We start from the raw sequence: 15,561 nt of genomic DNA on the forward strand, positions 1-15,561 counted from the left end.
AAGCTATACCATTACACAATCATCTTCAAGAAACATGGCCACTGGAACACAGCTCCACATTTTCAAGCAGTTCCCTCCAGCCTCTCCATTATATCTTGGATAACAAGGTGATATCTACTTAATGCGTAAGAATAGCCTACAGGATAACCTCTCCACTCTATTTGGAATCTCTCAGCCATTGGCACTTTGTCTCATTTCACTCTTCCCCCTTTTTCAAGAAAGTTTTCTCAATCCCTTGATGCCGGGTCTCAGCTCATTCTAGGGTTTTTCTCAGTCCCTTGATGCTGAGTCTCAGCTCATTCTAGGATTCCTGTCCCACGTTGCCAGGAAGGTCCACACCCCTGGGAGTCATGTCCCACGTAGACAGGGGGAGTGTGGTGAGTCTGCTTGTTGTGTTGGCTGGAGAGAGAGGCCACATCTGAGCAACAAAAGAGACTCTCTCTTGGGGGTGACTCTTAGGCCTAAATTTCAAGTAGACTTGACCTATCCTTTGCGGGGTTAAGTTTCATATGAACAAACCCCAAGACTGGGCGCTCAGCCTATAGCTTTGCTTGTCCACACTGTTTTTGAGAATATCGAGAATTCAACTTGGGGAAGTTGAATTTCTCCCCGTTCTCACCATTCCCTGAAGGGGGCTTTGCAGATACTTTTCCACTCACTGATCGAATCACTCTGGGATTCATCGGGGCATCACTCTGGACAAACCAACAAAATCTCATGTCCTACTCAAGGTTCCATGTACTTATATTGTTAAAGCAAGCTATCTATATAAGTTATATTAGGAAATGCACTAGTCAAAACATAAATTTTGTACCAAATAAACATTTTTTGTTTTAGTCTCACACATAAGTTAAAATTTTACAATTTTAAAAATTACCATCTATTTTCAGCACCCTGCAGTAATGACATTCCTTTGTTCTTCCTCATGCAAAAACATTTTTCAAATTTGTACATTTAGTCACTATCATCATACACTCCAGGCATTCCTAGATTATACCATCTTGATCTTTATCATCTACCTTTCTTTCTTATTTCATTTATGCCCCCAGCCCTCCCTCTATCATTCTCACATTCAGCTTCATTCAGTGTTTTAACATAATTGTATTACAGTTAGGTAGTATTGTGCTGTCCATTTCTGGGGTTTTATATTCAGTCCTGTTGCACAATCTGTATCTCTTCAGCTCCAATTACCCGATATCTTACCCTATTTCTATCTCCTGGTGGTCTCTGTTACGAACAAAATATTCCAAGTTTATTCACTAATGTCAGTTCATATCAGTGAGATCATACAGTATTTGTCCTTTTGTTTCTGGCTAATCTCACTCAGCGTAATGTCCTCAAGGTCCATCCATGTTGTTACATACTTCGTAACTTTATTCTGTCTTAAAGCTGCATAATATTCCATCATATGTATATACCGCAGTTTGTTTAGCCACCTGTCCGTAGATGGACATTTTGGCTGCTTCCATCTCTTGGTAATTGTAAATAATGCTGCTGTAAACACTGGTGTGCAATTGTCCGTTTGTGTACTTGCCCTCATGTCCTTTGAGTAGAGACAGCATATAGATGAGTCCTGTTTTTTAATACATTCTGCCAGTCTATGTCTTTTGATTGGGAAGTTTAATCCATTAACATTTAGTGTTATTACTATACGGGTAGTACTTTCTTCTACCATTTTGCCTTTTGGATTTTATATGTCATATCTAATTTTCCTCCTTTTTACCTTTACTCATAGCCTTCCTTTCTACACTCTTCTCCATACCGCTCTCTTCTGTCTTTTTGTATCTGTCTCTAGTGCTCACTTTAGTATTTCTTGCAGAGCTGGACTCTTGGTCACAAATTCTCTCAGTGATTTTTTTTGTCTGAAAATGTTTTAATTTCTCCCCCATTTTTGAAGGACAATTTTTCTGGATACAGATTTCTTGGTTGGCAGTTTTTCTCTTTTAATACTTTAAATATATCATCCCACTGTCTTCTCACCTCCATGGTTTCTGCTGAGAAATCTATGCATAGTCTTATTGGGTTTCCCTCGTATGTGATAGATTGCTTTTCTCTTGCTGCTTTCAAGATTCTCTCTTTCTCTTTGACCTCCGACATTCTGAGGAGCAAATGTCTTGGAGTATGTCTATTTGGGTCTATTCTCTTTGGGGTTTGCTGCACTTCTTGGATCTGTAATTTCAAGTCTTTCATAAGAATTGGGAAATTTTCAGTGATAATTTCCTCCATTAGTTTTTCTCCTCCTTTTCCCTTCTCTTCTTCTTCTGGGACACCCACAACATGTATATTCATGTGCTTCATATTGCCCTTCAGTTCCTCATATTTTTCCATTTTCCCATATTTTCTTTTTCTTGTCAGATTTCAGATGTTCTGTCCTGTAGTTCACTAAGCCTATCTTCTGCCTCTCGAAATCTACCATTGTAGGTTTCCATTGTTTTTTTCATCTCTCCTTCTGTGCCTTTCATTCCCATAAGTTCTGTGATTTGTTTTTTCAGACTTTCAATTTCTTCTTTTTGTTCATTCCTTGCCTTATTTATATCCTCCCTCAATTCATTGATTTGGTTTTTGATGAGGTTTTCCATGTCTGTTCATACATTCTGAATTAATTGTTTCAACTCCTGTATTTCATTTGAATTGTTGGTTTGTTCCTTTGACTAGGCCATATCTTCAATTTTCCTAGTGTGATTTGTTATTTTTTGCTGGTGTCTAGGCATTTAATTACCTTAATTAGTTTATCCTGGAGATTGCTTTCACTTCTTTTACCTAGGGTTTTCTTGCTGGATGAATTTGTTGTCTATCTGTTCTTTGACCTTCAGTTCAGCTTTTTCTGGACCTCTAGCTTAGGTTTTATTTAACAGAGGAGAATTTTTCAGTTCTTGTTTTCTTGTTTCTTGTCTTGCCTGTATGGTGCCTTTTTTCCCCCCACTTAGGAGGGTCTACTTAGGTATTATAGACCCCAGCCGGATTTTCCCAGACCAAACTGGCCTCCTATTAGGAGGAAAGAGTCACCGGCATCGGTTTTCCCTGAGGGTGAGACCCAGCAGGTTGAAGGACTTTCCTGTGAAGTCTCTGGACTCTGTTTTTCTTATCCTGCCCAGTATGTGGCACTTGTCTGCCTGCAGGTCCCACCAGCAAAAGATGATGCAGTACCTTTAACTTTGGCAGACTCTGCCTGCTGGGGGCGTGGTGGAGACAGAGGAGAGGTTGTAGGCTGGTTTTAATGGCTTCAAATTACCAAGCCCTGGTATGTGAATACCTTGAGGGAGGGATTCCACCTGAGTTGGGCTTCACCCCTCCCCTGGGGAAGGCACAGGCTCCAGATAAGCCCTCAAATGACCTTGTTTCTGCCTGGGGCAGTTGCAGCCTGAGAAGCCCTGCCGCTGTATCCAAAGGCAGTCAAGCCTTTGTAGAAACATAGTCACAAAAACCTCTGTTTCCTTTTTTTTTTTTCTTTTTCCATCAGTGCTGCCCCCTTGATGCTGGGGCAAAAATGAGCGACCTCCACTTTAACAAGGTTCACCTGAGCTGGGGCATATTTTTAGTAGTCAGAATTTGTTAATTAATTCCAGGATTGGCATTTGGTTGCGCTCAGGCCCTGCTGCTGGTAAAGTCCTTTCCTTTTCCCTCTGGGAAGCAGCCTTTGGGGGAGGGGTGCCAGCCACTGTGGCTTGGGAAACTCATGGTTTGGGGGGGGGGGGGGCTCACAGCTGGTCCAGCTGGTCCAGACTGGAGTATGCTGTGTGTCCGGTCACTGACATGGCCTCAGGAGCTGTTCTGTACTGTTTCTGGTTATTTAGTAGTTGCTCTGGAAGACGAACGAAAACATGCACATTGCTAAGCCACCATCTTGATTATCTCTCCCTGGAAAATCTTTGATTCCAGTGTGTTGTGTTTTTGTGTGTTGTTGTTTTGTTTTGTTTTCTTTTTGACTCAGAACTCAACTCAGTCATAAAAAGTTCTTCACTCTGAGCATTATGAAAAACAGTAGCAATTTGCTGGTAAAACCACAATGCCTAAGGCTGTGATTTCATTTGGGGCTACAAACAAAAAGATTGCCAAGAAATTTAAAGGAAATCCTAAAGATAATGACAACAGGGAACACTGAAAATTTCCTAAATATTCCTAGAGATCAAAAAGACTGTGTACATGCCCAGAAAAGAACTGTGAAAGGAGAATATCCCAATAACTCACTTCTTGCTGACCCTGCGTCCTGGCACAAGCAGGAAGTGAAACCTAAGGCTTCTTCTTTATTATGAAGGTGGAGGTGGCTAGAGCAGTTTCTTAAAGTAAAAATTAAGATTGAAGATTGAAGATTGCCACAATGATCAACTTTTCTTTTCACAAAAGATTTCTCCGGAGAATGTGATGCTGTTTGGTAGCTTTTTGCCCACAGGAGAACTTCGTTCAAAACTGTAATCAATCCTCTCATATCCTGCTGCTGCTTTATCGACTAAATTGATGTGATATTCTAAAGCCTTTGTTGTCATTTCAAAATCGTTCACAGCATTTTCACAAGGATTAGAGTCCATCTCAAAAAAAATCACTTTCTTTTCTCATTGAAAAGAAGCAATTTCTCATCCCTTCAAATGAGATCAGAAACTGGTCACGCCTTCAGATTCCACTTACACTTCTAGATCTCAAGCGATCTCCACACCTGCGGTCACTTCTTCCTCTGACGTCTGGAACCCCTCAAAGTCACCCATGAGGGCTGAAGTAAGATTCTTCCAAGCTTCTGTACATGCTGATATTTTTTAATGTTTTTATTATGAAATATAACATATATGCAAAGAAAAGAAAGAAAAAACAATTTATTTTCAAATTACACTTCAACAAGTAGTTACAGAACTTGTTATGGGTTACCACTTCACTATGTCAGATTTTTCCTTCTAGCTGCTCTGAAACACTAGAGGCTAAACGAAATATCAATGTAGTTATTGAGTAGTCATACTTATTTGTTAAATTCTGTTACAAATTTTCTCTGTTACAACTCCATCTTCTCCTTTGATCCTTCTCCCAATCTCTATATAGGGATCTTTAGGCAATGCCTGTTCTGAATTTTTCATGTAGAGAAAGGTGTCAACACTAAGGGAAAGGGGGATTTAACTTGTTGATAATCTTGGAGACTCTGGTCCCTCCAGGTTTCGGGATTTATCTGGCCTAGAAACCCTCTGGAAATTATAAGTCAAAGAAAGCAAACTTAGTGCATGAAACTTTTTATAGAGTCGCAGTCCGAGCTCTAGGTCTCTTAAGAGTTTAACAGGAGTGAATTTGGTTGGGGGTTAGCAAACCATGGTAATTAGCACTATCTAATTGAAGCTTGCATAAGAGCAGCCTCCAGAAAGCCTCTGGATGCTATTTGATCTCTCTCAGTCACTGAAGAGAAGCCACACTTTATTACACTCCATTTCTTCATTTTGGTCAGCAAGGCTTTGTCAATCCCACAGTGCCAGGGCCAGACTCATGCCGAGGAGTCATGCCTCACATTGTCAGGGAAACTTTCACCCTTGAATGTCATGTCCAATGTAGGGGAGAGTAATGATTTTCCTCACAGAGTTGGGCATAGAAACAGAGGCCAAATATGAGCAACAAAAGGTTTCCTGGAAGCAACTCTTAGGCACCATTATGAATAGTCTTAGCTTTTCCACTACAGAAATAAGTTTCATAAGGGCTAGGCTCAAAAGCAAGGGCTTGGGGTGGGCCATACTGGTTCAGCAGGCAGAGTTCTTGCCTGCCACGCCAGAAATCTGGGTTTGATTCCTGGTGCCTGCCCAGCAAAAAAAAAAGCAACAGCTTGGCCTATTTTGGGGGAGTCCCCAGCTGTTGAGGGGTACCCTGGGTTTCCCAGATGGGAAAGTTTAATGTTCCATATTTTGTTTTCCTTTGGACCCTCAAGGGACTCTACCAATATTTTAAAATTATCAACCCACCATAGTCTGAACTGTATACAGATATTACATTAAGCTATAAAAAATTACAAGGTCTTGTTCCTGTCCTGGACTCCAGGATTTGGGATGTTTAATTAAATGGGCTATCCAGAAAGGCTTATTTAGATTGCATGTTACAGAATATTTAGGTTCTAGACATTAGACCTCTCTGCCTTTGGTCTCATACACTAGGTGAAGGTCTAGAGTACATACACTATCATCTTTTACTGATTCTGATTAACCTTAGTCCCAGCCAGATTGAGTTAATTTTTATCTCTAATTGAGGTTTGATCTCTTTTTCAGTTACTTTGTTATTTTATAGTCATGCTAACTTTCTGGGTCTTGGATGTCACAGAGTTACTCAAAGTTCCAGAGAAATATAAGCTCGTATACATATTGCTCAGTGCCTCAGAATCTAGAAATACACTTATAACTTCAGACTAAATTTGGCTGCTATAAAGGCTGACAATCTAGACTCCAATTTTCTTGCAAGTATTTTCTGAAAGAGTCTTTCAGCATATTTATTCTTTTGCTTCTGGCTGATTTTGCACAACACATTGTCCCCAAGGTTTATTCAGTTCTTTGCGTGCCTCTCAACATTCTTCCTTTTGTAGCTACACTTTATTCCATCATATAAATGTATCACAATTTTCCATTCTCCTATTCAGTCATTGTGCCTTTCAGCTCCCTCCATCTATTGGGTATCATGGAAAATGTCCAAAATAAAAAAATGTGTCTTACAGTATCCTCACTTGGTTGTGCGATCAGCAGCACTCTCAATTTTAGACAAATTTCATTGGTCCATAGAGACAAAGAACTTACAAACACAGCCTCATCAAATACCAAATCAAAACTACCCCTTATCTCGTGTGCTTTCCTCCCAATTAGTTACCCCTGGTAGTGATGTGGTACTGTTAATGTCTTCCTGTTTACTACTTGCCATAGCATGCAGTTTTAGTTTTGCCCCTGTACCCCTCTACTATTAATTCTCTGTCCAAAATAAAACTTTGAAATAGTTCATGAGAAAAGGTATTATAATTGTAGATTTAATCAATGGATACATGGAACTATACATCCACTTTCAATCATACTCACCTTCAATATGGCAATGTTACTTATAACCTCACTAATTAGTTTCCACCACTTCTATTCATTCTCTTGCACTTAAGTTGAACCTCATTGGGTAGAGGTATAGTCTGCTATATTTTACAGTGTAACCTCTGAAATTACCTTTACCAGAGTCATAATAGTGAAGTCATACAGTATCTGTCCCTTTGTATCTGACTTATTTCACTCAGCATTATGTCTTCAAGGTTCATCCACATTGTCATATGCTTCAGGACCTCATTTCATTTTACTGCTGCATATTATTCCATCATATTCATGTACCACATTTTGTCTATCCACTTTTCTATTGTTGGGCACTTGAATTGTTTCCATCTTTTGGCAATTGTGAATAGTGCCGCTATGAACACTAGTGTGCAAATGCCTGTTCGTGTGACTGCTTTCAGCTCTTCTGGGAATATACCAAGTATGTCCTGGTCATAGGGCAACTCCATATTTAGTTTTCCGAAGATTTGCCAAACTATTTTCCACAGTGGCTGCACCATTATACATTACCACCATCAGTGAATAAGTTTTCCAATTTATCCACATGCTCTTCAACATCTGTATTTTTCTTTTTGTTTAATAGCAGCCATTCTTTTAAGTGTGAGGTGATAGCTCATTATCATCTTGATTTGCATTTCCCTTATAGCTAATGAAAATGAGCATTTCTTCATGAGCTTTTAGCCATTTGTATTTACTCCTTGGAAAAGTGTCTCTATATGTCTTCTGCCTATTTTATAATTTGGTTGTTTGTTCTTTTATTGTTGAGGTGTATAAATTCTTTATGTATACAGAATATCAAGTTTTATTTGATATGTGGTTTCCAAATATTTTCTCCCATTGAGTTGGCTGCCTCTTTACCTTTTTGACAAAGTCTTTTGAGGCACAGAAGCTCTTACTCTTAAGGAATTCCCATTTATCTACTTTTTTCTTTCACTGCTTATACTTTAAGTATAAAGTTTAAGAAGCTAGCTCCTATTACTAGATCTTGAAGATGTTTCCCTGCATTTTCTCTAGAAGTTTTATGGTACTAGCTTTTACATTTAGGTTTTTAATCCATTTTGGATTAATTTTTTAATTTTTTTCTTAGCTTTTTAATTGTATACTATGAAGCAAAGAAAGAAAAACAGCAATAGTTTTCAAAGTACCTTTAACAAGTAGTTACAGGACAGATTCCAGAGTTTGTCAAGGGCTACCATACCACATTTTGAATTAATTTTTGTTTAGGGTGTAAGGTAGAGGTCCTCTTTCATTCCTTTGGCTATTGATATCCAGTTATCCCATGCTTATTTATTGAAAAGACTATTCTGTCACAGTTCAGTGGATTTGGGGGCTTTATCAAAGGTCAATTGTCCATAGATTCGAAGGTCTATCTCTACACCCTCAATTCAATTTCACTGGACATTACTTCTGTCTTTGTGCCAGTACCATTCTGTTTTGCCCACTGTGGCTATTTATGTGACACCTAAGACTCAGAGTTAGAGTTTTGAAGCTATGAAAGTCAGCAGTACACCACACAGAAACTGTTTAAAAAGGTGAAAAAATGATACTACTTCAAGTAGAGATATGAATGAAGCTGAACTGGATAGGACTAAGGTAAACAAGAATACAGGGTAAAGGATAATATCATCCATATTTCAAAACTTTTACTTCTATATAACACCAAAGGGAGATATGTTTATTTGGTGCAAAATATATATTTTGGGTAGTAAATTTCCTCATTTAACTTGTATGGTCAGTTTAGCTGAAAACCATAAGTATGTGGAATCTTGAATAGGGTGTGAGATTTTGTGGGTTGTCCAGGTTAATGATATGCCCCGATATATCCCAGAATAATTTAGGCAGTGAATAGAGAAGTATTTGCAAAGCCCCTTGGGAGACTGGGGAGAAAGGAAGAAATATTAAACTTCCCCATCTGTGGAATTCCTGATATTCTCACAAGCAGCCAGGACAACCAATTCAATAGGCTGAGCCTTTGATCTCAGGGTTGGCCCCTATAAAACTTATTACTACAAAGGATAGGCTAAGCCTCCTTAAAATTAAGCCTAAGAGTTATCTCCAGAGAACCACTTTTGTTGTTCAAATGTGGCCTCTCTGTCTAAACCAACTTGGCAGGTAAACTCACTGCCCTCCCCTCTATAGGAGACATGATTCCCATGGGTATAAATATTCCTGGCAATGTGGGAAAGAAATCCCGGGATGAGCTGGGACCCAGCATCAAGGGATTGAGGAAGCTTTCTTAACCAAAAGAGGGAAGAGAGAAATGAGACAAAATAAAGTTTCAGTGGCTGAGAGAGTTCAAACAGAGTCAAGAGGTTATCCTGGAGGTTATTCTTATGCATTATATAGATGTCCTTTCTTAGTTTATGGTGTATTGGAGTAGCTGGAGGGAAGTACCTGAAACTGTTGCATTGTGTTCCAGTGGCCTTGATTCTTGAAGATGATTGTATAAAGATATAACTTTTACAATGTGACTGTGTGTTTGTGGAAAAAAAAAAGTGTAGGCTAACTGCATTCTTTCTCTTCCTCTGTCTGTCACTGGTTCTAAAGAGGAGGGAACATTAATCTGTTTTAGTCAAACCTCTGTACAGTTAGTGATTAGAGTAAATTCCTTAAACAGTAAGATCTATTTATTCAGCATGATTTTATCACGGACAATGGAGACCAAAGAGACCTGATTTCAAATGTTGGCACTGTCATTTTTTAAGAAATCACATTCATGTCAAAATTGTTGTATAACTTCACTGAGGATCAGTTTTCTAACTTTTGAAGTATGGATATCATATACATCATAAATTCTTTTGATGACTAATAATGGAAAGATAAAATTAGTTAATACAGGGCCTAGAAAACTTGGGGTTTTGAAAGAAAATAACTTTGTAATCACCCTTGATATTCCCTAGCTTGTGGTCTCTTATGCATGCCATAGTATCTGAATGGGGTACAGGGAAATCTTTGGTCATACTCATTTATTTTTAATTCCAAGAATATGCAAAATTGCACATTCATTGGTCTTAAATGAGATGGGAGCTCTTGGAAAGCATGCTGAAGTGAAGCTGAAGCCCATATGGAGACACGTTCTAAGTCAAGCTGCATGATTCTGCAGGAAGTTGGGGAACATGGTATGGGATTGCAGGGTGCATGGCCAAGGTGATTAACCCAGGCATGAGGGAAGAGTTGGAAGAATGGCCCTAGGCTCATTTCTGCTCATGTATGAAGTTATCGTGGTCACTCAAGGTTATGTTACCCATGATGGAGAGAACAAGTGTAAGACACATGCTGGTAGTATCCATGTGGTTTTTCCCTTTTATTCACATGGAGAGGATTAAATGAACAAAAATATAAGCAGAGCTTTATATTCTGTATATCAGTGTACACTAATGAGATGGCCAGGAGCCAAAGCCATCAAGAGTCCTCACTGGACGTATACTCTCTTACCATCTTCGGGAACCATCTCATGATCTCAGATGTCCTCTCTTCTGAAGGTTTCTCTTCTTCCATTTCTCAAACATTGTCTTTAGCTCTCCATTGTGATCTATGAACCCTGAGAAAATCAAAGAAGATTGTATTAAAATACGTTAAAGAAATCTTTAAATGAACCATAGATTTCTTTTATCTCTACAAGATAGCTAAAATTACTTGTTGCCCATTCAAAATAATATACTGTTCAGCGGTAAATAATGGGGGGAGGGATAAAAGTTAAGAGGAGGTTTAGATTTCCTATTTGGTGAGGGTGTGTTTGTTGGTTTTCTTTTTCTTGGGAACAATGTAATTATCTAAAATTGAGAATGTTGATAGACTGCGGACTTTGGGCACTATACATGATACCTGATGAATGCAGATGGCTGAAAGATGCATTGACTGAGAAGTAGATTGGTGAACGATGGTGTATATGCATGAAGGAAGGTTGTGCTGCTACAAAAAGGAACAAACACATGAGGCATGCAACAATGTGGGACATTTGGTGAGGTAAAATAAGCCAGAAACAAAAGAATAACAATGGTATAGTCATCTCTAGAAAATGCTTATAAGAAAACAGGGGCTTTTATAGCAGACACATTAAGTCTGGAGTGATGATTATTATTCTGGATTTCGAGAGGCTCATTTATATATATATACTTATATACATATATTTATATATATATATATATATACTTATATATATATATATATATAAAACCTGATATTTAGAGATAAGAATGAAGCCAACCAGGTTGGGATTGAAGTAATTCAGAATACAGGAATAAGGAAGACAGTGTCTATATTTTAGAACTACACATACTCTTTGAGACCAAAGGAAGAAAAGTTTATTTGGTCTGGAACTGAAACTGTCTGTAGCACATAATCTAACTCAACCAATCTGTATAGCTCATTTCAACAACTGAAACATAGGGAGGCCAGAATAATAATCCTCTATAGATTATTATAATGCCTATATACATCCTAGAGTATATTAAGCAGATAATCAAACAGTATAGCCAAAGTCCCTTGAGGGAGGGGAGAAAGAATATGAAACTATTAAACCTCACCATCAGGGAATCCCTTTAGGGTCACCCAATTCAATAGGCCATGCCCATGATCCTGAGGCTTATACCTGTGAAGCTTACGTAGGTAGCAGAGAAGCTTAGACTACCTATAGGTATGCCTAAGAGTTACTTCTGGAGGGCCTCTTTTGTTGCTCAGAAGTAGCATCACTCTCTAAGCTCAACTCTGAAAGTGAAATCATTGCCCTCTCCACTATGTGGGACATGACATCCAGGGGTGAAAGTCTCCCCGGCGACATGGGAGATGACTCCCAGGGATGAATCCAGCCCTGGAACTGGGGGAGCAACAATTTCATCCTGAACAAAAGGGAGAAAAGAAGTGTAACTAATAAAGTATCAGTGGCAGTGAGAGTTCAAATAGAGTTGAAAGTCCACTCTGGGGGTTGTTCTTACACAAGCTTCAATTAGACCTTGCTACCTATTATAACCTACCAAACCCAACCAGGACCATTCCAGCCAATCCTAAAGAAAATCTAGGGCAATATATAAGGTTCCACAAGGGTTCTATGTGCTAAAGTAACTTTCTAGAAACTTACAACCTCCAGATAGGTCCCTGAAACCTAGAGGGCCCATCCTCTCCAGAAGATCAGATAGTTCCATCTCCCTACCCCATATTAGTGACAGACCCTTCCAATATGAAAAATTTAGAATTGCCATAGGCCAAACACCCCTAAAGAGGGAGATGGAAAGATCAAAGGTGATAGTGGAGTTATACAGTAAAGATTCCTATTTAACAAATGAATATGAATGCTGAATCATTAAATTGATATTTCTTTTAGTCTCCAGTATCTTAGAGCAGCTAAAAGTAAAAACCTAAAATTATGGAATTGTAACCCATGTCAAACTCTGAAATATGTTCTACAACTAATTGTGGTGCTGTGCTTTGAAATTTATTGCTTTTTTGTATATATGTTATTTTTCACAAAAAGGAAGGAAAAAAGTTTATTGTGATGATAAAAAATATTTAAGTCTTCTAGCCTCCTATATTCTGGAGCAGCTAGAAGGAAAAATCTGAGAGGATCATATGGTAGGCCATGACAAACTCTGGATCTGTCCTGTAACTACTTGTTGAAGAGTGCTTTGAAAACTATTGCTTTTTTATTTCTTTGCTTTGCATATATGTTATACTAGATAGTAAAAAGTTTTTTAAAAATATACTGTTGAATTACCTCCAGTAGTAGAGAAATTATAGTTTGTTTTATAACTTATTCCTTGCACCAAGATAAATGGACAGGTATTTAAATAAAATTAATTTTTATTTAAATATTAAATTATTTAAAAATAATTAAATAAAATTAATAAAATAAACTGCTAGAGGAAAATGCACGACTTCTATTACAATCTCGTATATGTGTAAATCAAAACATAAAGCCGTAAAAGGATTAATACATTTGAGTGGGTAATACTTTTCTAAATAATATTTCCCATGGCAAGAAATAGAAATCAACAATGTCAAAAACCAATGGCAAATTTGTAAAAAGATTTGTAGCATGGCAGAGTCAAAGAGCTATTCTCCTTAATAATAGGAATTTTGATTGGTACTGCATTGAATCTGTAGATCAATTTGGATGGAATTGACATCTTAACGACATCGAGTCTTTTTGTCCATGAGCATGGAATGTCTTAATACACAAAATACATTAGATATTACTCTGGAGGCTACTCTTACGCAAGTTTCAACCAGATATTGCTAATCATCATGGTTTGTCAACCCCCAACCAAAACCATTCCTGACAGCCCTAAAAAACACCTAGGACTTTCTGAGATTGTACAAAAGTTCCATGCACTATGATTACTTTCCAGAAACCTACAATCTCCAGATGGGTTCTAGGCCAGATAAATCCTGAAACTTAGAGGCACTAGCCTTTCCAGAGCATCATCTAGTTCCATCCCCCATCCCATATTAATGACGGCCCTTTCCAACATGAAAAAGTTAAAATGGGCTTAGCCCAAATACTCCTAAAGATTGGGAGAAAGATCAAAGGAGAAGGTGGAGTTATAACAAAGCAGATAGTATTTAACAAAGGAATATGACTGCTGAATCATTACATGATGATCATTACATTTCTTTTAGTCTCCAGTGTCTTGGAGCAGCTATTGAAGTAAAAACCTAAAACTGTGGAACTGTAACTTATTCCAAACTCTGAAATCTGTTCTATCACTAATTGTTATGGTGTGCTTTGAAATGTATTGCTTTTTTTAATGTATGCTATTTTTCACAATGAAAAACACATTAGATATCAATTATAAAAAGAGTAACATTGTTTCAGAAAAATAGGCAAAGGATATGAATAGCTAATTCACAACAGTGGAAAACAAATGGGTCCCAGCATGTGAAGAATGAAAACACCATCGTGGAAGGAAATTAAAGCTACTCTGAATATTTTTCACCTATCAGTTTAGCAATAACACAGAAGTCTGAAAACTCAATTTATTGACCAAACTATGGGAAATCAGGCATTCTCATACATTGCTGGTGGGAATGTACCTTCCTTTGATGGATGGAAACTTGTGAATATCTGTTAAGTTTAAAAATCACAAAATCTTTGGAACAATAATTACATCTACGGAAATTTATTTTACAGATATATTTACCCATGTGTGCATTTATGTATGTACCTGTTCATTCACTGCAACATTCTTTATAAATAAGAGAAAACTTCAAATGACCACTGTGGCTTTATCGTAAGCTTTAGAGTCAGGAAGTGTTTGCCCTCTCACTTCCCTTTTCTTTTACAGAATATCCTTAGCTATCTGAGGTCTCTTTCCCTTCCACATAAATTTGTAACTAGATTTTTCCAAGTCTTCAAGTATGATGTTGGAATTTTGATTGGTACTGCATTGAATCTGTAGATCAATTTGGATAGAATTGACATCTTAACGACATCAAGTCTTTCTATCCACGAGCATGGAATGTCTTTCCATCTATTTAGGTCATGTTTTATTTCTTTCAGTAATGTTCTATAGTTTTCTATGTACAAGTCTTTGACATCCTTGGCTGGGCTTATTCCTAGATATCTGATTCTTTTGGTCATTATTTTGAATAGATTCTTTTCATTAATTGGTTCCTCAGATAGGCCATTTGTGTATAGAAACATTACTGGTTTTTTGTACATTAATGTTGTATCCTACTACTTTGCTGAATTTTGTTTATTAGCTCAAGTAGCTTTTTGTAGATTTCTCAGGATTTTCCTAGGAAAGGATCATGTCATCTGCAAATAATGAAAGTTTTACTTCTTCCTTTCCTACTTGGATGACTTTTATTTTTTCTCCTATTTGGTCCAGGTAGGATTTATAGTACAATGTTGAATAATAGTGGTGACAATGGACATCCTCATCTCATCCCTGTCTTAAGGGAAATGCTTTTAATCTCTCACCATTAGTTGTGGTACTGGCTATGAGTTTTTCATATATGCCCTTTATCTGAAGTGTTTTATCAGGAATGGATGCTGAATTTTGTCAAATGCTTTTTAAGCATCAATGGATATGATCATGTGATTTTCCCTTTTGATTTGTTAATGTGCTGTATTGTGTTAATTGATTTTCTTGTGCTGAACAACACTTGCATTCCTGGTATTCCATGGTGTACATTTCTTTTAATTTTATTTACTTCTATAATTGAAAGTATTAACTTAATTAATTCTTTTCATTATGATTCTTTTAACTTAATAATTCTTTTAATGTGTCATTGGACTCAATTTGCTAGTATTTTGTTGAAAGTTTTCGCATCTATCTTCACTAGGGAGATTGGTTTGTACCTTTCTTTTTCTTGCATCTTTGTCTGGTTTTAGTACTAGAGTGATATTAGCTTCATATCATAGGTAGTGTTCCTTTTACCTCTATTGATGGAAGACTTTGAGCAGGATTGGTATTTGTTCTTTTTTGGAATGTTTGATAAATATTCCTTGTGAGGCCATCTGGCTTTTGTTTGAGGGGAAGATTTTTAATCACTGACTAAATCTCTTTACTTGTAATTTGTTTGCTGAGAT

General features: G+C 37.5%; 1 protein-coding gene across 1 annotated transcript in view; it reads right to left on the reverse strand.

Moving 5' to 3' along the window:
- PCNX2 (pecanex 2) overlaps positions 1–15,561 on the reverse strand; it is a 460,152-nt gene that overhangs the window by 377,051 nt on the left and 67,540 nt on the right. The window contains exon 2 of the mRNA XM_077168355.1: positions 10,467–10,572. Within this exon, the coding sequence (XP_077024470.1) occupies positions 10,467–10,529 (63 nt within the window). The 5' untranslated portion in view covers positions 10,530–10,572. The remainder of the gene's footprint in view (positions 1–10,466; positions 10,573–15,561) is intronic.

The sequence above is a fragment of the Tamandua tetradactyla genome, chromosome 7, assembly GCF_023851605.1.
Source record: "Tamandua tetradactyla isolate mTamTet1 chromosome 7, mTamTet1.pri, whole genome shotgun sequence".
In the NCBI taxonomy this organism is placed as follows: domain Eukaryota; kingdom Metazoa; phylum Chordata; class Mammalia; order Pilosa; family Myrmecophagidae; genus Tamandua; species Tamandua tetradactyla.